At 34.8% G+C, this 24626-nt stretch overlaps 1 protein-coding gene across 3 annotated transcripts; it reads left to right on the plus strand.

Moving 5' to 3' along the window:
- Window positions 1–2049: 2049 nt before the first annotated feature.
- LOC116731902 (uncharacterized) lies at window positions 2050–24267 on the plus strand. Of its 3 annotated transcripts, XM_032581793.1 has the most exons (35): window positions 2050–2492; window positions 3664–3715; window positions 3808–3825; window positions 3936–3998; window positions 6108–6182; window positions 6766–6849; window positions 6944–7027; window positions 8256–8336; window positions 8543–8635; window positions 8762–8851; window positions 8966–9046; window positions 9133–9201; window positions 9287–9355; window positions 10713–10787; window positions 11372–11455; window positions 11550–11633; window positions 12862–12942; window positions 13148–13240; window positions 13367–13456; window positions 13571–13651; window positions 13738–13806; window positions 13880–13948; window positions 17541–17624; window positions 17719–17799; window positions 20237–20329; window positions 20427–20498; window positions 20585–20647; window positions 20963–21052; window positions 21144–21233; window positions 21348–21422; window positions 21858–21938; window positions 22146–22214; window positions 22333–22455; window positions 22532–22673; window positions 23277–24267. In XM_032581793.1, exons 1-35 carry the CDS (start codon window positions 2193–2195, stop codon window positions 23737–23739), a joined length of 3411 nt encoding a protein of 1136 aa, XP_032437684.1. In that variant the 5' UTR covers window positions 2050–2192; the 3' UTR covers window positions 23740–24267. The 3 variants fall into 3 exon arrangements, with proteins under 3 accessions (XP_032437684.1, XP_032437691.1, XP_032437698.1); XM_032581800.1 differs by lacking the exons at window positions 20963–21052; window positions 21144–21233 and having other exon boundaries at window positions 2051–2492; window positions 17719–17797; window positions 20235–20329; XM_032581807.1 differs by lacking the exons at window positions 20963–21052; window positions 21144–21233; window positions 21348–21422 and having other exon boundaries at window positions 2051–2492; window positions 17719–17797; window positions 20235–20329.
- Window positions 24268–24626: the final 359 nt, after the last annotated feature.

Here is a 24626-nt window from a genome sequence, read left to right on the forward strand (position 1 = left end):
CAGAAAAGGTTGTCCTTCAGCTTTTCTACACCAGAAATGCTCCTAATTTGTCTCATGCCATTCAGCTCTGCTGTTCCCCAATAAACCTGGTTTACTCTTTGCAGCTGAAACTATTTAATATCTGGAATTCAAGAGCTGCAGTGGTGTGAAAACGTTTTTCCCCCATAAAGATTTCTTTTTTGTCACACCTAAGCATTTCATATCATTAATCAAACTTTATTATCACACCAAGAGAACTTCAGTAAATAGCCACTTTCAAATGCATAAAAGAAAACAAACCATCCAAATCAGCCTGACCCTGTTTGGAAAAGTAATGCATTCCCAGCAGCAACTCTCATCAAGGCTTTGCAACATCTGGCAGTTGTTTAAATTCAACCACATTCATGCATGAGCAGCTTGTTTAAGGCAATGCAGCAGTATTTCAATTGGATTAAAGCCAATCGTTTGAGCAGGCCTCTACAAACCTTTTTCTTTTTTTAAACTTAGCCATTTGGAGGTGAGCTGGTGTGATCATAGTCCTGCTACTCATCTCAGGTTATAAACCGATGGTCAAACTTTCTCCTTCTGGATTTATAGAGAGATGGATTTATGGTTCCATAATTTTGCAGCAAGCTGTCCAATTGCTGAAATAGCAAAGCACCTTGTGAGTATCACACTGCCATTTCTATAATGATGTTCTTTTTCTAAAGTGCTGTGTTGGTTTGGAGCCAGACATAATAGGACACCCCTTTCAAAAAGTTCATACAATATTTTCCCAAAAATACTCGGGACATTTATGTTATTTTTGCCTCGGAGCCGTTTTTGTTACCTCTAAACTAAGAACAGTGGCCTTCACTGAGGCAATGAAGGGTTTCAGTGGTTTCCATGTTGTTCTGAGTTTTTCACCTCCTGGATGGGTTGCCGACGCTCTCGTGGAGCAATTTTATTACACTGCAACAACACAATTTGTTGCACTAGTTTCTTGTGCAAATATCTTAGCACACTTGAAATAAGACAAAATTAACTTAACAGTAACTTTTCACTAAGATATAGAGGCTAATTTCAAGTAAATAATTCCTAAAAATTGATGAAAAAGTACTAGTTCCATTGGCAGATTATTTCACTTATAACAAGACATTTTTCTGATGTTATGGGTTAATTTATCTGCTAAGTACTTTTTTAATCAATATTAAGAAATTATTTACTTAAAATGAGCAGATAAATCTTGCTGACAAGTAACTTTTCAGCTTTTCTTATTTCAAGTTTGCTAAGATATTTGCACCAAAAACTAAACCAAAAATACTTGGTAAGGTTTTGTGTTTTTGCAGTGTAGGCGTGCAACTTCCAGGAAGGCTTGTTGCGTTTCAATGTTTTCTCCATTTTTGAAGTCCTACAGCTATAGAAATGCCATTCTAATCCTTTCCAAACCAATCAATTATTCTGTTTCGCTTTTTCTTCTTTAAATCAGGGAACAATGTGTTGCTTTTTAGATCATTCTGTCTACTTTGTGTGGTCGGACAGGCTTCATTTGGGTTTTTAAACATCTAATCAAATCTGGATTTGACCTCTGAAATTAAACTCCTAGAAATGTGGATTCTCATCTATCATAGTTAATTCATTCTTTATCCTGAACCAGTTTTGTTTAGGTAGATTCTTTCCCCTTAATACATTAAATATTTTGAAAACTACGCTCTCATTTAGGATATTCTTTAGATATCTTTGTGTCTTCTTTACTTTTTCCAGCGCTATATAATATTTGAAAATATGGGAAAGAAAAGGGATGTTTTGACACCCACACGTCCTTCCAAACAGTCCGTCATTCACAAAGCTCTGTTGTTGACTCTAACAGTGTTCTCCTTGTTTCAAACCTGTTTATTCCACTTCTAAAGCATTTTCAGTGGGTTGTCCTGGTGATAATATTGAAAGGAAAAGCACTAGAATGATGAGACTTGCTACCCTGTCAGTGGGATGTCATTCTTAAAATATGCCCATTATAGCTGCTTCTAAATCAGGCAATGTTTCCCAGATGCTTGTTGCGCAATGACTTGCGCTGTAGTTTCACGGACACATTTTGACATGTTTATTTCTCTCCAGTAGCTTGAGTGTGACGTCTCATCTGTTGGCCGCCTCTCAGATATGTGCTGTGTGTGCTGGTGAGGTTCAGAGATCAGATATCCGTGCAGCTGAGGAGCGGGGAACGGCGCACCAAAAACATGAAAGACAGGAGAGAAAGTTTTCCCGCGTGGAAACTTTTGCTGGTGGGGATGTCTGTGCTGCTGCTTCTGGGCTGTGCAGGTTTGGTTCTGCTGTGGGTTCAGCACAAGGAGCTGGCAGAGAAGCTGGTCAGGCTGGAGTCCCAGATGCAGGAGTTGGCACAGTGCTGCAGGCGGCAAGCAGAACTGCTGCCAGATGAACTCGGAGAGACTGGAGAGTTGAGGAAACTCCGGCGCAGCAGACGGAACCAGGAGGGAGAGCAGGACAAGATGATGCTGGTCACATACTCTGTGGTTCCTGTAAGATAACTCACTGCTTGCACGTGGAGCCTTGTTTACTTACTGTTTAATATTTATCTATTTTACACACAGACAGCATTTCATTAGCATTTTAAAAGGAGAAACGCGTGGCACCAGGTTATAGTAAAAAGTGCTAATGTGGGCATTTATCGTATTGTTTATCATTTAAGGGATAACAATTCTGATTTATTGTTTACACAATAGATTCCATTTAATGATATGTTGTTGAAACTGTTATCTTTTACTATTTTTATTCACTGATTGCTCAACGAGAGTATCAATGAATGTAAATACACAAAAAAATGGGATTAGTTGCAGGAGGTTTAGTGATACAAATTACACTTTTGTTTGTGGCTGCTAGTGTCCTAAAGAAGCATATTACAAATAGCATGTTTTCCAAGAACAGTCTGAATGTTGATGGTAATTAAGTAAGATTTAACATATTATGAAATGGTAAGGAAGGTAGTATAATTATTACAGACATACATGGTCAGTAATGTAGTTCAGATTTCACTAAAACCAGGCAAATCAATCAAACAGTTCATAAAACCATGTCTGACATTTATGCAAACATTTTATAACTAGTATATGTCATAATCTCATCTGGTATGTGATCAAAAGATCAAAAATCTAATTCTGAATGGGACAGTTTTCCAAGAGTTTCAGCAGTTATTTCTAAGTAACAAAAATTTGTCTGTTTTCCCATTTGGCAGAAGACAGCTATGTGTGTTGCTTAAAGAATGCATGAGTCTGTTACAGTGATTTGGAGGGGTGTGTGCTTTAATGCTTCCCTGGATAAAACACAGAGCGGCGGAGCATGCCTGCTGTTTTCTCAGCTCATACCCTGAAAGACTTGGCACTTCCTCAAAGGGGAAATATATACGACTTTAAAGCTGCTTTGACATGATCAATGGTTCAGTTGTTGTTTTACTGAAGTTAATTTGATCTACCTGAGTGAAAAATGCTTGCAGATATAAAAGTTGTGTAAAAATTACTAATATAAATCTACATTTCAGTCAGCTTTTATTGAACACATGAAGTGTGCCAGGTTATATTAGGAACATTATGCTTCGAAATGTTTAGTGTTAAGATTCTGATTATCTGAATAGCAGATTAATCACAGTAGATGCTATGATTCTAATAACTTGTCTTTGTGTTTTTCTTGTTTCAGATCAAAGCCTACCTAGATCTGTGCAACAGCTCCAGAGGATTTTGTTTAATGGGTGGGAATCTTTTATATTAACACACTCTTATTTCCTTGCAGTTCTGTTACTTTTTGAAGCTTAACTGTAATTTTATTTCTCCTTTTTTTCAGGTCCACCTGGACCCCCAGGTAACAAACTTACACTTCAGTAAAGGAGTTGCTATGTTGCTCCTTTGCACAGCAGCTGTGTAAAGGACTGCTGTATTGCTGTTGCATAAATGAGTATTTTTGCGTATCAGGTGTGCCAGGCCCACCAGGACCGACGGGTGCGCCCGGCCCACATGGCAGACGAGGACGACCAGGTCAGAAGCTAATCAGATCATCCAGAGAAAGCCCTTGTGTTTAACAGTAGCCCAAACAGATGAAGAAACCCAGACACCAAAGTTGTTTCCATGTTTCAAACAGTCTGTCATTGTTCAGCTGCGATTGCATAATGTGGGCATCCCACTCAGTGCCTGCAGGACACTTTGTCTGCAGCTGCATGCATGTTTACTACACTGAGGTGTTTGTTTGTTGCAGTTAAATAATGCGAATTATGGAACGTTTTTATTCAACGTAAACAAGCAAAGCAGCGTGTGAACAACTTATTTTCTACATCCAGCGTTAACTCCCTTTCATTTTGAATCTCTAAAGGCACTTGTCATGTCCTGTCATGTTTTACAAGATTCAGAAAGAGTAGCAGTTAACTCAAGCTCATCCTGTTTTTGTGGTTTAGACTTTTGTTATGGCAGTTTTAAATAATCATAATGTGTCAACATATTTTAAACAGTTGGCGTGTACCATGAGATGTAAATAAGTCTCTAATAGTGAGCGACGGTTCAAAGGAAATGGATGCATTTTTGATTTTTTGTCACAATTAGATGTTTCAGATCGTCAAGTAAATTTCAAAATCAATGAAATATAACTTGATTAAACAAAAAAATGTTCTGAAATGAAATTAATTTATTAAGGTAAAAGAACCAACCTGACCGTGTTTAAGAGTACACTGTAAAAAAAAAAAACCCATCTGTGATTTACGGTAAAATACAGGCAGAATTTTACCATATAAATACAAATTTTTCCATATTTATACGTTTGTTTTACAGTGTACTAGGCTCCCTAACCAAAGAACTGTTTGCACCATCTTTAGCAGCAACAACGACCATCATTAGCAATAACTGGCAGTGAGTCATCTGCATTTCTGTAGAAGAATTTTGACCAAATGTGAACATGAACAGCCTGTTAAAGGTCACGAAACATCATATCAATAGGCTTTTTGTCTGGACTTTAACCATTCAGATGTGGACTTGGTGGTAATCTAGTGCCTAATCCAAAAGTGTTTGAGTTTGAAGGAAACATATTGTACAAGATTTACGTTTTCCACGTTTTTGTACTTCCATTTCATTTTCTGCTGCTTCTAAAAACAGACCAAGCTCTTAAAAAAAGACACCCAGCCAGTTTTTGGCAATAAGTTAATGCTTTTTGGTATCTGGAAAATGAACAGTTTAAAAAACCTCCAACATGTTACATCACCAATCAGCTGGCATTACCTGTTACCTAGCAACCTCGTTAAAGCCCAGCCCGTCACCTAGCAACTCAAACAGCGCTCCAGCACCTTTGGTCAGCTGGTTTTACCGCTGCATGCGCTGTACAATGACTGCCGGGGAAGACAAATGTTTTGTTGTTGACTTACCATCCAGAAACCACTTGCTTGTTGGTTGTACAGGAGGCTCTACTTCTGCTTTTCAAAGATTTACAGTTGTATAATTGTGCATCTGTTTGCAGCCATTTTAACATGTGAGTGTAAATGTTGAGTTGGATGGATGGGGTTATTCAAGCAGTAAAGCAGCTACAGACCATCACACCACCATGTTTGACTGTCAGTATGATGTTCTTTTCCCAAAATGTCTTGTTAGGTTTACTCCAGACTGGATTCTCTTCTTTTGAATAAGTTACATTTTTGCCTCTTGAGTCCATAGAATATTTTCCCAAAAGTCTTGAAATTCATCAAGATGTTTCCAGAAAGTCTCACATGGACCTTTGTGTTGTCTTTGGTCAGCAGTGGTTTTTTCCTCAGAACTCTTTTCTTATTGTTGACTCATGAACTCTGACCTTTACCGAGGCCTAAATGTGATCTTGGAGTTATTTTAATTGGCAGATGATTCACCACTGCTCCATGCTTCCTTTGTTCGTGGACAATGACTCTCACTGTGGTTTAATTATTTGAAACAAATGTGCCTAGTCAAAGCAAAGAGCCTTAGACAAGGACCCGAGTTAATCTTGCTGCCATTCACAGTGATTAGAACAGTAGGGAAGAACTGTAGCAAATATTGCAGAGTGAAATTATGCAACTGCAGTAAAAGATGATGGTTTATGCATTAGTTTACTAAGGAGTCTATGTGTCCTAATACTGACTACTTGTTTTCGTGAAGGTCCTCCTGGTCCTGCCTGTCCTGCTTGTTGTCCAACTGAAGCAAAAAGTAGGAGTCACAGAAATAAATCAAAGGGTAAGAACAGCAGCGATTAAAGAAAACAATGTGGTTCTTCTTCACACAAGAAAAGAAACAGAGAAGAAATGAAACCAACAAACGGTTAAAAATGTATTAAGCCACACCTGCTTGGAGAACACCAGAAATAATTGGTTTAAATTTATAAAGATAGTTAAATCATTTTGTTGTAGTTGGCCAAAAAGTTTTAGTTTCTGGCTGCATTAAGAAATCAAATCAAAGTGCTAAACAGAGAATTAAAAACAAATTAACATGTAAAAAACCCCATTAAAATGATCAAACTAAAAGTCTAGATGTTTAATTGGTTTAAATATTTAAATTATTTTTGTCACATATTTTAACTAAATATATCACTGAACATTTTTTTTTGTCTGTAAGCTAAATTTAGATATATTTTATAGTAAGCAATTTCTTTTAATTAGTTCATTTAAATGAATCATACATTTTATTTCCTGGACACCACCAACACATTCTTTGAGCACAAAATACAACATGATTGTTAAGACAGTTTTGACTAAAACGCTTTAATAAAGATGATTTAGATGCAAACTAAAGTATGTTTAATTTATTTCTTTACTCTCAGATCGAGTTACATCACATCTAGGCGATGAAACCAGAGACGTTCTGAATGTTACTGGACCTGTGAAGCTTCAGGACACAAAACACGGTTTGTAAAAACTGACAAAGGAGAAAAAGGCTGTTTGAGAAATTCTGTAATAATGTCTTAAGAATAAAATCTAATATTCTGACGGTTTTTCTAGAATCTGTATCTTTTCAAAAAGAGGTTATTGTTTCACTGAACGATACCAGAACCGAAAATGTCACACAGACACCAATTACACCAGGTAAGAAATCTGTTGTTTTAAACTTTTAATCAAACAAATCCAGCGTTGACCTTTATGTACAGTGTCTCTCAAACTCTACACACACCCGTTAAATTCCAGTTTTTTCGTGATGTAAAAAATGAGACCAGAATATAACCTTTCATGAACTTTTATAGTAAAAATGGGGCATGTATCCTGTAAAATTAAGCAAGAAAAACCCCCAAACAAACAAACGTGTTAAAAGACAAAAATGTAAAACAGGAACTATGTAAAAAAGTTTCAATAATTGAATAAGTTTCCAAGTCCTTAAGCTAATATTTTGTTGAAGCACCTTTAGATAAGAGTTTAAGTTTAATAGAAGAGTTATATATTCATTTGGTAATATTTAGTCACGCAGTTCTTGCAATATATCTGATAGTGAAAAAATGTCTTACTCAAAGCCTTCTTGAAGTCACCCAAAAGACTTTGAGCCAAATTTAGTTCTGCATTTTTTGTTCAACTATTTAAAATGTTTTTTTATTTTCTTCTGAAATCATTATTTATTTGATTTGGATGGATATTTGGACTACTTGTGATGCTGAGAAATAAAATTCACCTCCATCTTTACCCTTACAGCAGACACTCTAAAGTTTTCAAACAAAACTTGACAAAAATCCCAGTTTATTCTGAAGAAAAGTAACCCCAAAGCATGCTACCACCACCACTGTGTTTTGCTGTGATGATGCTCAGTGTCGTGTTTGGGCCAGACACATGTTTTAGAAACATTTGGTTTCATCGGACAGAAACATATTCTCACACAAGTTTTTTTGAGATCCTAACCCAACCTGGATGTTTTGAAACATTTACTGTGTCGCCTTCATATGTGCAGATTGCAGCAGATTACTGTAACGTCTTGAGCACAAATCGTACGTGTTAAGAGCTTTAGCAGCTCCCTCAGTGTTGTTGTCTTTTTGATAGTTTAGGAGAAATGGACAGTGTTTGTGTTTTTCTTATACTTTTTTCAACTGATCACTGTCTTCCCTCTACCATGCTGTTGAAAATTGAATAAGAAGGAGCTTCAATACTTTTTTTTTGTTTTTTTACATTTTTCCTTTGAATTGTAAATATTACATTAGAGGCAGAAAATGTTTAGAAGTGATCTATTATGGTAAAATGTTTGTTTGTTTTTTTAAACCAGGAATTGTAGACTTTTGATAGGCACTGTGTATTTTTATTTATATTTAAAATTTTGCATTGAAATGCCTCCTAGTGTTTCTAGCTGTTGACTCCGGTGGAAACATCGATCCTTCAACTGGAGGCTCAGATGTCACTGATAGCACAGCAACAAGTGGTAAGGAGGTCTGATATTACACAAGTCTGCTTTTATTTCCTGCAAAGTCTGATTCATTCATATTTGGAAGATTTATTACAGTCATTTTCATCTAAAAAAAAAAATCTAATCTGTGCTGGACGTTTATCATTTTGGCCAACAATGAGAGTGTTTTGTGCCATCTCTGTCTCTTTTGCATTAAGTTATTCCAGTTGTGTTTTCTACAGAGTTAGTATCGCCTCGTCCAGACTATTTACCTGCACACCGGATGAACACCAGCTCAGAAATCAGAAGAGAAACGTTAAAACATTTGACAACAGGTAAATTCTGGGGCTTATTTATAACATATTTCCTCAGATTATATTTTAACTTGCTGCTATAAATTAAATATTGGTATAAATCCAGCTATAAATCAAACAATTTAAATCTATACTGTGTTTTTATAGTGTCACCAACACCGAATGTTGACCATGATGACAAAGAAGCCTTGAACACTACTGACTTTGAGAAACTTCATCATAGAAACTTTAAACCCGGTATAGCATTTTTTTGAGTATCAAAGATGACCTTAGATAACAGAACTGTAATTCTGTTTAAATTGTATGAAAAGTAAACATCTCTTCCAGATAATCATTAATTTCTCTTTATAGAAATACCAAAACCTCATCCAGCTGAAAATATCCTGAATGGCTCAAAGTTTAAGGAACAACTAGGCACAAAACGTGAGCCTGGTAAGATACCACCACTGAGATTTATCTAAAGGTAGAGCATAAGACAAAAAAAACCCCAACAAATTTTTTTATTTTTTTTTCAATAGAGTCAGAGCTGATTTCTAAAAATGACTGGGACTCTACAAATGTTACAGAGGACGTTAAATTCATTAGCGGTAGGTTTGATATTTTTATTGTTGTCATGTACTGGAACTGAAATACAATGTGTAACATTTATTTCTACATTCTTCACCAACTTAGATGAAGTTGGTGAAGACCAAAACAAGAACACCTTTAATGCCAGCAGGGTGCAAACGAGCTCCGAAAGTGGTACAAACATGACAGTGTGATTAAAAATGCCTCTGTTTTCTGTTTTGTAGTTAAAGTTTTGGTTCAAATAATAAAGGATGTATTGTAAGGCCTTATCAAAGATCCTAAACTACAAGGAAATAGGAGACAGTGTCGGTAAAAACAATTAAAGAATTGTGAAATATTTGATTTATAAAGTTAATATTATATACTATACTGTATAGTCTGGACTTTAACCATTCAGATGTGGACTTGGTGGTAATCTAGTGCCTAATCCAAAAGTGTTTGAGTTTGAAGGAAACATATTGTACAAGATTTACGTTTTCCACGTTTTTGTACTTCCGTTTCATTTTCTGCTGCTTCTAAAAACAGACCAAGCTCTTAAAAAAAGACACCCAGCCAGTTTTTGGCAATAAGTTAATGCTTTTTGGTATCTGGAAAATGAACAGTTTAAAAAACCTCCAACATGTTACGTCACCAATCAGCTGTCATTACCTGTTACCTAGCAACCTCGTTAAAGCCCAGCCCGTCACCTAGCAACTCAAACAGCTGCTCCAGCACCTTTGGTCAGCTGGTTTTACCGCTGCATGCGCTGTACAATGACTGCCTGGGAAGACAAATGTTTTGTTGTTGACTTACCATCCAGAAACCACTTGCTTGTTGGTTGTACAGGAGGCTCTACTTCTGCTTTTCAAAGATTTACAGTTGTATAATTGTACATCTGTTTGCAGCCATTTTAACATGTGAGTGTAAATGTTGAGTTGGATGGATGGGGTTATTCAAGCAGTAAAGCAGCTACAGACCATCACACCACCATGTTTGACTGTCAGTATGATGTTCTTTTCCCAAAATGTCTTGTTAGGTTTACTCCAGACTGGATTCTCTTCTTTTGAATAAGTTACACTTTTGCCTTTTGAGTCCATAGAATATTTTCCCAAAAGTCTTGAAATTCATCAAGATATTTCCAGAAAGTCTCACATGGACCTTTGTGTTGTCTTTGGTCAGCAGTGGTTTTTTCCTCAGAACTCTTTTCTTATTGTTGACTCACGAACTCTGACCTTTACCGAGGCCTAAATGTGATCTTGGAGTTATTTTAATTGGCAGATGATTCACCACTGCTCCATGCTTTCTTTGTTCGTGGACAATGACTCTCACTGTGGTTTAATTATTTGAAACAAATGTGCCTAGTCAAAGCAAAGAGCCTTAGACAAGGACCCGAGTTAATCTTGCTGCCATTCACAGTGATTAGAACAGTAGGGAAGAACTGTAGCAAATATTGCAGAGTGAAATTATGCAACTGCAGTAAAAGATGATGGTTTATGCATTAGTTTACTAAGGAGTCTATGTGTCCTAATACTGACTACTTGTTTTCGTGAAGGTCCTCCTGGTCCTCCCTGTCCTGCTTGTTATCCAACTGAAGCAAAAAGTAGGAATTACAGAAATAAAGCAAAGGATAAGAACAGCAGCGATTAAAGAAAACAATGTGGTTCTTCTTCACACAAGAAAAGAAACAGAGAAGAAATGAAACCAACAAACGATTAAAAATGTATTAAGCCACACCTGCTTGGAGAACACCAGAAATAATTGGTTTAAATTTATAAAGATAGTCAAACCATTTTTTTGTAGTTGGCCAAAAAGTTTTAGTTTCTGGCTGCATTAAGAAATCAAATCAAAGTGCTAAACAGAGAATTAAAAACAAATTAACATGTAAAAAACCCCATTAAAATGATCAAACTAAAAGTCTAGATGTTTAATTGGTTTAAATATTTAAATTATTTTCGTCATATATTTTAACTAAGTATATCACTCAACATTTTTTTTTGTCTGTAAGCTAAATTTAGATATATTTTATAGTAAGCAATTTCTTTTAATTAGTTCATTTAAATGAATCATGCATTTTCTTTCCTGGACACCACCAACACATTCTTTGAGCACAAAATACAACATGATTGTTAAGACAGTTTTGACTAAAACTGCTTTAATAAAGATGATTTAGATGCAAACTAAAGTATGTTTAATTTATTTCTTTACTCTCAGATCGAGTTACATCACATCTAGGCGATGAAACCAGAGACGTTCTGAATGTTACTGGACCTGTGAAGCTTCAGGACACAAAACACGGTTTGTAAAAACTGACAAAGGAGAAAAAGGCTGTTTGAGAAATTCTGTAATAATGTCTTAAGAATAAAATCTAATATTCTGACGGTTTTTCTAGAATCTGTATCTTTTCAAAAAGAGGTTATTGTTTCACTGAACGATACCAGAACCGAAAATGTCACACAGACACCAATTACACCAGGTAAGAAATCTGTTGTTTTAAACTTTTAATCAAACAAATCCAGCGTTGACCTTTATGTACAGTGTCTCTCAAACTCTACACACACCCGTTAAATTCCAGTTTTTTGTGATGTAAAAAATGAGACCATAATATAACCTTTCATGAACTTTTATAGTAAAAATGGGTCATGTATCCTGTAAAATTAAGCAAGAAAAAAACCCAAACAAACAAACGTGTTAAAAGACAAAAATGTAAAACAGGAACTATGTAAAAAAGTTTCAATAATTGAATAAGTTTCCAAGTCCTTAAGCTAATATTTTGTTGAAGCACCTTTAGATAAGAGTTTAAGTTTAATAGAAGGGTTATATATTCATTTGGTAATATTTAGTCACGCAGTTCTTGCAATATATCTGATAGTGAAAAAATGTCTTACTCAAAGCCTTCTTGAAGTCCCCCAAAAGACTTTCAGCCAAATTTAGTTCTGCATTTTTTGTTCAACTATTTAAAATGTTTTTTTATTTTCTTCTGAAATCATTATTTATTTGATTTGGATGGATATTTGGACTCCTTGTGATGCTGAGAAAATAAAATTCACCTCCATCTTTACCCTTACAGCAGACGCTCTAAAGTTTTTAAAACAAAACTTGACAAAAATCCCAGTTTATTCTGAAGAAAAGTAACCCCAAAGCATGCCACCACCACCACTGTGTTTTGCTGTGATGATGCTCAGTTTTGTGTTTGGGCCAGACACATGTTTTAGAAAAATTTGGTTTCATCGGACAGAAACATATTCTCACACAAGTTTTTTTGAGATCCTAACCCAACCTGGATGTTTTGAAACATTTACTGTGTCGCCTTCATATGTGCAGATTGCAGCAGATTACTGTAACATCTTGAGCACAAATCGTACGTGTTAAGAGCTTTAGCAGCTCCCTCAGTGTTGTTGTCTTTTTGATAGTTTAGGAGAAATGGACAGTGTTTGTGTTTTTCTTATACTTTTTTCAACTGATCACTGTCTTCCCTCTACCATGCTGTTGAAAATTGAATAAGAAGGAACTTCAATACTTTTTTTTTGTTTTTTTACATTTTTCCTTTGAATTGTAAATATTACATTAGAGGCAGAAAATGTTTAGATGTGATTTATTATGGTAAAATGTTTGGGTTTTTTTTAAACCAGGAATTGTAGACTTTTGAGAGGCACTGTGTATTTTTATTTATATTTAAAATTTTGCATTGAAATGCCTCCTAGTGTTTCTAGCTGTTGACTCCGGTGGAAACATCGATCCTTCAACTGGAGGCTCAGATGTCACTGATAGCACAGCAACAAGTGGTAAGGAGGTCTGATATTACACAAGTCTGCTTTTATTTCCTGCAAAGTCTGATTCATTCATATTTGGAAGATTTATTACAGTTATTTTCATCTAAAAAAAAAATCTAATCTGGGCTGGACGTTTATCATTTAGGCCAACAATGAGAGTGTATTGTGCCATCTCTGTCTCTTTTGCATTAAGTTATTCCAGTTGTGTTTTCTACAGAGTTAGTATCGCCTCGTCCAGACTATTTACCTGCACACCGGATGAACACCAGCTCAGAAATCAGAAGAGAAACGTTAAAACATTTGACAACAGGTAAATTCTGGGGCTTATTTATAACATATTTCCTCAGATTATATTTTAACTTGCTGCTATAAATTAAATATTGGTATAAATCCAGCTATAAATCAAACAATTTAAATCTATACTGTGTTTTTATAGTGTCACCAACACCGAATGTTGACCATGATGACAAAGAAGCCTTGAACACTACTGACTTTGAGAAACTTCATCATAGAAACTTTAAACCTGGTATTGCATTTTTTTGAGTATCAAAGATGACCTTAGATAACAGAACTGTAATTCTGTTTAAATTGTATGAAAAGTAAACATCCCTTCCAGATAATCATTAATTTCTCTTTATAGAAATACCAAAACCTCATCCAGCTGAAAATATCCTGAATGGCTCAAAGTTTAAGGAACAACTAGGCACAAAACGTGAGCCTGGTAAGATACCACCACTGAGATTTATCTAAAGGTAGAGCATAAGACAAAAAAAACCCCAACAAATTTTTTTATTTTTTTTTCAATAGAGTCAGAGCTGATTTCTAAAAATGACTGGGACTCTAAAAATGTTACAGAGGACGTTAAATTCATTAGCGGTAGGTTTGACATTTTTATTGTTGTCATGTACTGGAACTGAAATACAATGTGTAACATTTATTTCTACATTAGATGAAGTTGGTGAAGACCAAAACAAGAACACCTTTAATGCCAGCAGGGTGCAAACGAGCTCCGAAAGTGGTACAAACATGACAGTGTGATTAAAAATGCCTCTGTTTTCTGTTCTGTAGTTAAAGTTTTGGTTCAAATAATAAAGGATGTATTGTAAGGCCTTATCAAAGATCCTAAACTACAAGGAAATAGGAGACAGTGTCGGTAAAAACAATTAAAGAATTGTGAAATATTTGATTTATAAAGTTAATATTATATACTATACTGCAGAGGTGTGACCAAGTCACTGTGTTGCAAGTCTCAAGTAAGTCTCAAGTCTCTGTCCTCAAGTCCGAGTCAAGTCTCAAGTAAAGACAGGCAAAAGTCGAGTCAAGTCTCAAGTCAGGAACCTTTAATTTCAAGTCATTTCGAGTCATTTTTATTTATTTATTTTTAATAATTTGCAATTATACATAAAATTCAAATATTAGACCATTTGTTCTTTTTAAAATATGTATTTGAGGTTCATTTGTGATCCTCTTATTCATCTGGTATTCTTCAAATCTGTCAGAAGTAAACAGATGTCAGAAAATAAATTACAGCCTTTCATGAATTACATTTGTCTTCAGTTTACTCCTTCTATTCATAAATAAACATCAACACTACAACAATCATAGTTTTCAAAAAATGAAATAAGTATAAATGAAGTTATCACAAGTAAACTCAGGAAGGTCTGGTGCATTTATTTTTCTGCTTTTATTTCTAAGTATGTTAGTTTCAGTCCTCCGTAAATATGGGACAGATATTCTAAACACAAAATTTATTTGGGACAGTCACTGTATTTGGTCTTTTTTTTTTTTCCCAGCAAAGCTATACTACTTGGAAATGGGTTCTGTGCGACATGTGACAGTCACGCCGGTCAGTGCATTAATGTCAAAAACAGTTGACTTAATGCACTGACTGCAGTAAACAATATATTGTCAATATAATTTCCCAACGTAGATGTCTTCAAATACACCAACCATCCTTAGATGATACTAGACCCGGCTCATCATCATGATGGGACAGAGAGACTCTGTTCCCTGTGTTCAGGTCCAGAATCTGCTTTCTGTTCCGGAGTCCCGCTCACTATCCACCGGCTTCCTGAGCTAACACGGTGCACATTATTTGTGGAGGCATTTGAAGGACCGGATTTATGGTAAATCATCACCAATTTAACCCGGAGTACACATGCTAACACGAAGTTAGCTAAAGTCAACTATCTTACAGCAAAAGAAAAGTGCCACCTACCGATCTTTGTGAAGCTTCAAATGCCGGACAAAGTTGGACGTCGTGGCATCTCCATCCGATATTGTCTTCTTGCATGTTTTACAAGTTGCAGTTCGTTTTTTAGTCGAAAGTTCATAACCTACATAGCCAAAAGAAATTACTCGCGGAAGCATATTGAGCGGTTATTTCGTATTTCGTTCCCTGAGCTCTGTAGCTTTGCCGCGTTTTTTTAAACGTCCAAATCCTGTTAATTTGATTGGTTGTGCTGCAGCTACGTACACATACATACATAAGGAGAGAGGAAAACCATAGTGACGGTCTGCTGCATATTGATACGGAAGTGAGTGACATTAATTAATGACGCCACTTTATAAATAATGTGTTTTAAATTTTAAGACTTTGAGTAAAAAATATCAAGTCTTTTCAAGTAAACAGCTTCAAGTCGAGTCAAGTCCCAAGTCAATGGCATGAAAGTCAAAGTCAAGTCCGAGTCTTTGAGCATTTTTTCAAGTCAAGTCTCAAGTCGTGATTTTAACGACTCCAGTCTGACTCGAGTCCAAGTCATGTGACTCGAGTCCCCACCTCTGCTATACTGTATAGTCTGGACTTTAACCATTCAGATGTGGACTTGGTGGTAATCTAGTGCCTAATCCAAAAGTGTTTGAGTTTGAAGGAAACATATTGTACAAGATTTACGTTTTCCACGTTTTTGTACTTCCGTTTCATTTTCTGCTGCTTCTAAAAACAGACCAAGCTCTTATAAAAAGACACCCAGCCAGTTTTTGGCAATAAGTTAATGCTTTTTGGTATCTGGAAAATGAACAGTTTAAAAAACCTCCAACATGTTACGTCACCAATCAGCTGTCATTACCTGTTACCTAGCAACCTCGTTAAAGCCCAGCCCGTCACCTAGCAACTCAAACAGCGCTCCAGCACCTTTGGTCAGCTGGTTTTACCGCTGCATGCGCTGTACAATGACTGCCTGGGAAGACAAATGTTTTGTTGTTGACTTACCATCCAGAAACCACTTGCTTGTTGGTTGTACAGGAGGCTCTACTTCTGCTTTTCAAAGATTTACAGTTGTATAATTGTACATCTGTTTGCAGCCATTTTAACATGTGAGTGTAAATGTTGAGTTGGATGGATGGGGTTATTCAAGCAGTAAAGCAGCTACAGACCATCACACCACCATGTTTGACTGTCAGTATGATGTTCTTTTTCCAAAATGTCTTGTTAGGTTTACTCCAGACTGGATTCTCTTCTTTTGAATAAGTTACACTTTTGCCTTTTGAGTCCATAGAATATTTTCCCCAAAGTCTTGAAATTCATCAAGATATTTCCAGAAAGTCTCACATGGACCTTTGTGTTGTCTTTGGTCAGCAGTGGTTTTTTCCTCAGAACTCTTTTCTTATTGTTGACTCATGAACTCTGACCTTTACCGAGGCCTAAATGTGATCTTGGAGTTATTTTAATTGGCAGATGATTCACCACTGCTCCATGCTTCCTTTGTTCGTGGACAATGACTCTCACTGTGGTTTAATTATTTGAAACAAATGTGCCTAGTCAAAGCAAAGAGTCCTTAGACAAGGACCCGAGTTAATCTTGCTGCCATTCACAGTGATTAGAACAGTAGGGAAGAACTGTAGCAAATATTGCAGAGTGAAATTATGCAACTGCAGTAAAAGATGATGGTTTATGCATTAGTTTACTAAGGAGTCTATGTGTCCTAATACTGACTACTTGTTTTCGTGAAGGTCCTCCTGGTCCTGCCTGTCCTGCTTGTGATTCAACTGAAGCAAAAAGTAGGAATTACAGAAATAAAGCAATTGGGTAAGAACAGCAGCGATTAAAGAAAACAATGTGGTTCTTCTTCACACAAGAAAAGAAACAGAGAAGAAATGAAACCAACAAACGATTAAAAATGTATTAAGCCACACCTGCTTGGAGAACACCAGAAATAATTGGTTTAAATTTATAAAGATAGTCAAATCATTTTTTTGTAGTTGGCCAAAAAGTTTTAGTTTCTGGCTGCATTAAGAAATCAAATCAAAGTGCTAAACAGAGAATTAAAAACAAATTAACATGTAAAAAACCCCATTAAAATGATCAAACTAAAAGTCTAGATGTTTAATTGGTTTAAATATTTAAATTATTTTCGTCACATATTTTAACTAAATATATCACTGAACATTTTTTTTTGTCTGTAAGCTAAATTTAGATATATTTTATAGTAAGCAATTTCTTTTAATTAGTTCATTTAAATGAATCATACATTTTATTTCCTGGACACCACCAACACATTCTTTGAGCACAAAATACAACATGATTGTTAAGACAGTTTTGACTAAAACGCTTTAATAAAGATGATTTAGATGCAAACTAAAGTATGTTTAATTTATTTCTTTACTCTCAGATCGAGTTACATCACATCTAGGCGATGAAACCAGAGACGTTCTGAATGTTACTGGACCTGTGAAGCTTCAGAACACAAAACACGGTTTGTAAAAACTGACAAAGGAGAAAAAGGCTGTTTGAGAAATTCTGTAATAATGTCTTAAGAATAAAATCTAATATTCTGACGGTTTTTCTAGAATCTGTATCTTTTCAAAAAGAGGTTATTGTTTCACTGAACGATACCAGAACCGAAAATGTCACACAGACACCAATTACTAAGATGTTGTTTAAACATAATAACAATGTGACTCGTTCCCTTACACACCAAAGATGTGTATGTAATGGACCTAATATAACCTTATGATTTTCTAGTAAGGCATGTATCCGTAATAATCAAGAAAAGAAAAAAAATACAACAAAATGTAAAAAGGAATTGTAAATTCCAATATAATAAGTTTCCAAGTCCTTAAGCTAATATTTTGTTGAAGCACCTTTAGATAAGAGTTTAAGTTTAATAGAAGAGTTATATATTCATTTGGTAATATTTAGTCACGCAGTTCTTGCAATATATCTGATAGTGAAAAAATGTCTTACTCAAAGCCTTCTTGAAGTCACCCAAAAGACTTTCAGCCAAATTTAGTTCTGCATTTTTTGTTCAACTATTTAAAATGTTTTTTTTATTTTCTTCTGAAATCATTATTTATTTGATTTGGATGGATATTTGGACTCCTTGTGATGCTGAGAAATAAAATTCACCTCCATCTTTACCCTTACAGCAGACGCTCTAAAGTTTTTAAAACAAAACTTGACAAAAATCCCAGTTTATTCTGAAGAAAAGTAACCCCAAAGCATGCCACCACCACCACTGTGTTTTGCTGTGATGATGCTCAGTGTCGTGTTTGGGCCAGACACATGTTTTAGAAACATTTGGTTTCATCGGACAGAAACATATTCTCACACAAGTTTTTTTGAGATCCTAACCCAACCTGGATGTTTTGAAACATTTACTGTGTCGCCTTCATATGTGCAGATTGCAGCAGATTACTGTAACATCTTGAGCACAAATCGTACGTGTTAAGAGCTTTAGCAGCTCCCTCAGTGTTGTTGTCTTTTTGATAGTTTAGGAGAAATGGACAGTGTTTGTGTTTTTCTTATACTTTTTTCAACTGATCACTGTCTTCCCTCTACCATGCTGTTGAAAATTGAATAAGAAGGAGCTTCAATACTTTTTTTTTGTTTTTTTACATTTTTCCTTTGAATTGTAAATATTACATTAGAGGCAGAAAATGTTTAGAAGTGATTTATTATGGTAAAATGTTTGTTTGTTTTTTTAAACCAGGAATTGTAGACTTTTGAGAGGCACTGTGTATTTTTATTTATATTTAAAATTTTGCATTGAAATGCCTCCTAGTGTTTCTAGCTGTTGACTCCGGTGGAAACATCGATCCTTCAACTGGAGGCTCAGATGTCACTGATAGCACAGCAACAAGTGGTAAGGAGGTCTGATATTACACAAGTCTGCTTTTATTTCCTGCAAAGTCTGATTCATTCATATTTGGAAGATTTATTACAGTCATTTTCATCTAAAAAAAAAAATCTAATCTGTGCTGGACGTTTATCATTTTGGCCAACAATGAGTGTGTATTGTGCCTCTCTGTCTCTTTTGCATTAAGTTATTCCAGTTGTGTTTTCTACAGAGTTAGTATCGCCTCGTCCAGACTATTTACCTGCACACCGGATGAACACCAGCTCAGAAATCAGAAGAGAAACGTTAAAACATTTGACAATAGGTAAATTCTGGGGCTTATTTATAACATATTTCCTCAGATTATATTTTAACTTGCTGCTATAAATTAAATATTGGTATAAATCCAGCCAGAAGAAAGACACTAAAACAAGCGTTAAAACTGGTAAAATATCTTGATATATTAGATATCAGTTCAGAATAACTGTCTAAATTACACTGTAAACAAATACATGTTTATGTAGAAATTTAGTTCCTATTATTACATTCCTAGATGACAGAGTATTCAAAAAACCAATTTAAAACAATGGTAGCAGAGTAATTGAAGTTGTCCTTTGTATAACATAGTTAAAGTGTCGGAGCAACTAAATGATTTATAACAGTTTACTGTTTCACTGTTGAGTTTATAAAACATGACAATTTTCTAAAGAGCAACATGTAAAATGTGAGTTTTAAAGTCAAATTACAGAAATCTACAGGTGCATTTAAATATATAAAACATTTGAAATGTCAAATTATTTCAGTAAATCAATTTAACTGAACAAATTCAGTATTCAATAATTAAATAGAATTTGTTTTCCAATACTCTAAAACCTGCTATTGTCCCTATTGCTTGTCTACCATCCTCTTCTACATTTTTTTCTTCTACTCAACTTTCTCTCAGCATGTTTGGATACAGTAATCAGTGAACAGCCAGCTTCTTTAGCTTAAGTGACCCTCTAAATTTCTGGATTAGAATCCCTTTTCATTGTCATTATGTAATCTTTACATTTTCAGTCAAACATTTTGGTTTTCACTAGTTTTCAGACATAGTCATCAAAATTAACACCAATAAAAGTTTAAAATATCTTTAGACTTTGTGTAATGAGTTCAATTATGAAATAAATTAACTTTCGGTGATGTTCTAATTTAGTAAAATGTTCCTGTATATTGGTAGATGTTCTTTGATTAAACCTTATCTCTTTTTTTTTCAGTACAACCAACACGAGATTCAGCTAATGTCACCACAGATGCTTTTATAGTTTCCGGCTCATATGAACGTCCAGATGAAAAGATACAACCTGGTAAACCATTAAGATTAAGATACATTTTTCTCTGTAGCTGAGTCCAGTTTTACAGGAAACATTATGTTGAACTTCTTTCTGTTTAAAATGTCATTAGAGCCAGAGCCATCTGATGAAGGTGAAATGGTGACTGTAGAGAATTCAGAGAGACCAATAAAATTATTACACGGTATTTAACTTTAAAACCTCCCCTTCTTGCAACTTACATTCATTTTAAGATTAAATGTGTAAAACGTGATTTTCTATGATTTGTAGGTCCAGTTGATACCTTCAATGATAGCAGAGGACAGGTCATCACTGACACAAGCTTCAAAAGTGGTAAAAACATCTTATAACAGTCAACATCTGTGCTGATATTTTAAAAACATAAGATATTCATGTGGAAATCTTATTTCGTCATATTTGAGGTTGATATCAGAGTTGATCCAAATGTTTTTATCCCCGTTAATGTTTTAGAAATCATGAGAACTCAGTAGATAATTTTGTGTTTCACAATCAATTTTTTTCCTAAATAATTTAGTTTCTATTCTTCTAGTGAAAGAAAATCATGTTTTCAGTTTTTTAATCTTTTTTTTTAAGCATTTGAAGTTTGCTGTGTATCTATTAGGGTTAAACTTTGCGTTTCTTTCACAGAAACATCAACACAACATTCAGTTAACAGCACCAAAAGCACCTTAGATATTTCTGAGTTTTACAATCCTCCAAATAAAAAATTGGAATCGGGTAAAAAAACAACAAACAACACTAATAAATTAATTTTTGCTTTATACACATCTATCTAAGATATTAAACTTTCATAGTTCACTATTTCTAGATCCATTACCTTTTCAAGATGACAACAATGGGACTCTGAATGATTTGGATGGTGGAAATGCAACATATGTGCCATTAAAACTATTTCCAGGCAAAACAAATGAATGATTTCATTATTAAAAATAAAAAAATATGCCAGTTATTTTGTTAAAATTACCCTAATTAAAGGATATTTTAATATTTAGCATTTATTTTCACTCCACAGGATCGAGTGAAACCAACCGAAGCAGCAAAACCTTCACTTCCGACCCAGTCACGAATGAAACTAGAGTAAAAAATGGTAAAAAAAAAAAGAAAAGAAAACATAGTATACTAAGTATACTAAGCTTAAGATTCAGTGTTTACTCCTATCTATAAACCAATATTTTGAATGCAACTTTCGATTTCTTTAGAATCAACAACTCTTGCTAAAAAAATTCTCATGTTAAGAAAAAGAAATGTTTAACTACATGTTAACCATACTGAGAGTTTTCCTATTGGGAAAAGGTGGTTTGTGAAAACTATTAACAGCAGGAGGCTGAACTGCCAAATATTTTAATGTTTTTAATACGTCTGTACCACAAGTGCCAGTAAATATGCTGGTTGATGTGCATAAATGTAAAATCTCATTAAAACTGTTATTTGTTTTCTGGCATTAGTAGTAATCTCTGAGGCATACAATCTTAATTTTATTCAGCAAAGACAAAAGCATTTACTTCATTTCTTTTTCTTACAGCTTCACCTTCTGCTGATGACAGTCAGAGAAGAAACTCTTTGAACGGCAGCAGAAACATTGTAGACAAACCAATGAAAAGTGGTGAGAATCTGTCCTCTACTGGCATTAAGATTTATTATTGAGGTTTTTTTCTATTTTTTTTTTTTTTGCACAAATTGTTTGGAAGATACTTTTTTATTCTTTAAAGAGGGTATTCAATCCTTTCTCAAGCTCTTGAATGTTAAATCTAAAACAGCTGTACCATAAATTTACATTATTTTAACAATGTGGATTTCTTCCCCTTCTCAGAGTCTTCCCAACGTGTCCCAACCTACAAGAAGAGCAATGGAACTGACAATGAAAAAATGACAAAAAAAGGTATAAACAATTTGTTGAAATAATCTTAAAGGGATCGAGGTCCTTTATATATGCATTCTGCAAGAAAAAAAATGGATCTTTCCAAAAAGTCATAAAGTTTTTGCCTTATTTTATTTAGGTTGCAACATTAACGCCATCAAATGTTCAGATAAGTCTATTAACATGCAACTCACCTTCGGAGCCTGGATGTCGGATGCATCCCGGCCTGATGATCGGATCTGGGTGGCAGAACATTTTTCAGGTCATATATTCAGAGTTTATTTCCTTAGATTGAAGTGTAGTTCCCTGCATTAACACAAGAACTTTTACTCCACCAGGTCGTGAATTGAAGCAGTTGAAGAACATTTCGGACACCAAGCAGAAATTTATAGATATTGAGAAGTACTACCAAGGCTGTGGTCATGTTGTTTATAAGAATTCATTTTACTTCCACAATGGAGGAACAAATAATCTTTTGAAGTAAGTGTTTTAATTTTAAATGCGTTTCCCTTTTCTGACTTGAACATCTTAGATTTAATGTGCTTTGCAAAAGTCGTCATTCATCTTGAACTCTCCTGCAACTTGTCTGTTTCAACACACATCTACATGTGTTGAAACACATCAGAAACACACCAGCACTCAAAGCATAATCATGAGTTAAAGTAGCCTAGTCAAAGTCTGACTCTAAATTCAACCAAGAATTTGAGGCAAGACTTGAAAACTGATATTCTCCATCCAGACTGAGTCAGCTGTAGGTATTTTCCAAAGAATAATTGTCTTAGACACAAACCCCAAAAGACCTGCAGTTAAGTGGAGAAAAATGTGGTTGTTATATAGGGTATATGGGGAAATATATATATTAAACGTGTGCACTGCCACACTTTTAAAATGCTCAATTTCACTGTTATGTGCTATTTTGTATTGGTTTATCAAATAAAATACATGAAAATACATTGAAATGTATGGTTGAAACTTGAGAAAAAGTGAAAAGGTTCAAGTAGTATGAATATTTTTTTTGGAAGGCACTGTTATCTCTTTAGGCTTTCTATAATATAACCATTATCAAATATTTTTGTTCGACAGGTTTACCTTGAACACAAAGAATACAAGCTCCCTGGAAATGCCAAACAGCAAATATAAGGGCCTGAGATATCTTTTCCACAACTCAAAGACTTATTTCAAGTTTGCTGTGGATGAAAACGGACTGTGGGTCATCTTTGCCTCGTATACAGACAGTAACACGATGGTGGCAAAACTGGACCCAGACGCTTTCTCTGTGCTGTCCATAATTAACACTGGCTATCCTTCAGCAAAAGCAGGGAATGCCTTCATTGTGTGCGGGGTGGTGTATTTTACTGATAACAGCGACAAGCGTGTGACATATGCCTTTGATTTGATGACACAGAGTTATCTGGATGCAAGTTTTGATTTAAGGGCAGGAGACGGTACCTTAGCTATGCTGTCCTATTATCCCAACAAAAGACTGTTGTACATGTGGGACAACAAAAGCACGAGAACATGTAAGATTAAATTCAAGAACACCTAAAAAAGTCTTACAAGTTCCCTATTTTTATAAAAGTGCTTTAAAAATAAAATCGTAATTTTTTTTTCTGTTTTGCAACTGTTGAAGTATTGAGCTTTTTGCTGACATTAGCTCACTGATGGCGACATCTCATTCTCCTTGGATTACGAAGCACGGCCAGATACTCACAGAGATTGTCACAACAAGGTGTGTTGAAACTGAAAGAGTTCTTAAGCATAAACAAGATCAAATTATAATTTGAGAAGTATTTAAAACAAAAATATATTAAAAGCACAAATCAGAACAAAAATGGAGATTAGATTTATAGAAGAATAGAGAATAAATACATGTTTGTAACCATCACATTTCTCTCCCAGAAAAAGTTACTCAAGAAAATGTAACTGAGTATATACAATTTACTGTTTTTCTCTGAATTCAGACCAAAATGTTTAAACTTCAGTTTTCAGCAGTGAGATTCTTTTTGTGCCACTTCTATAAGGGACCTGATTTCTGGAGCACATAAATATAAAATAAAATAAAAATAAAACTGTGTTTTCTTCTTTCTGACTTCATAAGGTATATTGTTTTAGTGTAACCTTCAGGTTTGTGCTTGTAGTACAATGCCAAAATGTTCAAGCAGTATGAACACTTGTGCAAGGCTCTGTTATCCATTTAGTAACTGAAACAAGTTTAATTAAAAATAACTCAAGTCATATTAGAAAACCAGAGAAAATTTATACTACTTTTTAAACATGGTTAAAAGTACTTTAAAAAAAGTTTGCACAATAAGTTACATAATTGTTTGGATACTAATTTTTCCACGTTGACTTTAATGCAACATTATTTCACAATCCGCTTGCAATGGCTTCTATTCCGAGGTGTCCCTGAACGCCTCAGTGACCGTCCTGTAC

This window comes from Xiphophorus hellerii, chromosome 2 (genome assembly GCF_003331165.1).
Source record: "Xiphophorus hellerii strain 12219 chromosome 2, Xiphophorus_hellerii-4.1, whole genome shotgun sequence".
NCBI lineage: Eukaryota > Metazoa > Chordata > Actinopteri > Cyprinodontiformes > Poeciliidae > Xiphophorus > Xiphophorus hellerii.

What these genes read in the sequence shown, in the direction of transcription:
- LOC116731902 (XM_032581793.1), top strand. Translation starts at nt 2,193, where the DNA reads ATGAAAGACAGGAGAGAAAGTTTTCCCGCGTGGAAACTTTTGCTGGTG. An exon ending in ACAGACACCAATTACACCAG is followed by an intron (nt 7,028 to 8,255) that starts GTAAGAAATCTG and finishes AATGCCTCCTAG; the next exon opens with TGTTTCTAGCTGTTGACTCC. An exon ending in GGAACAAATAATCTTTTGAA is followed by an intron (nt 22,674 to 23,276) that starts GTAAGTGTTTTA and finishes TTTGTTCGACAG; the next exon opens with GTTTACCTTGAACACAAAGA.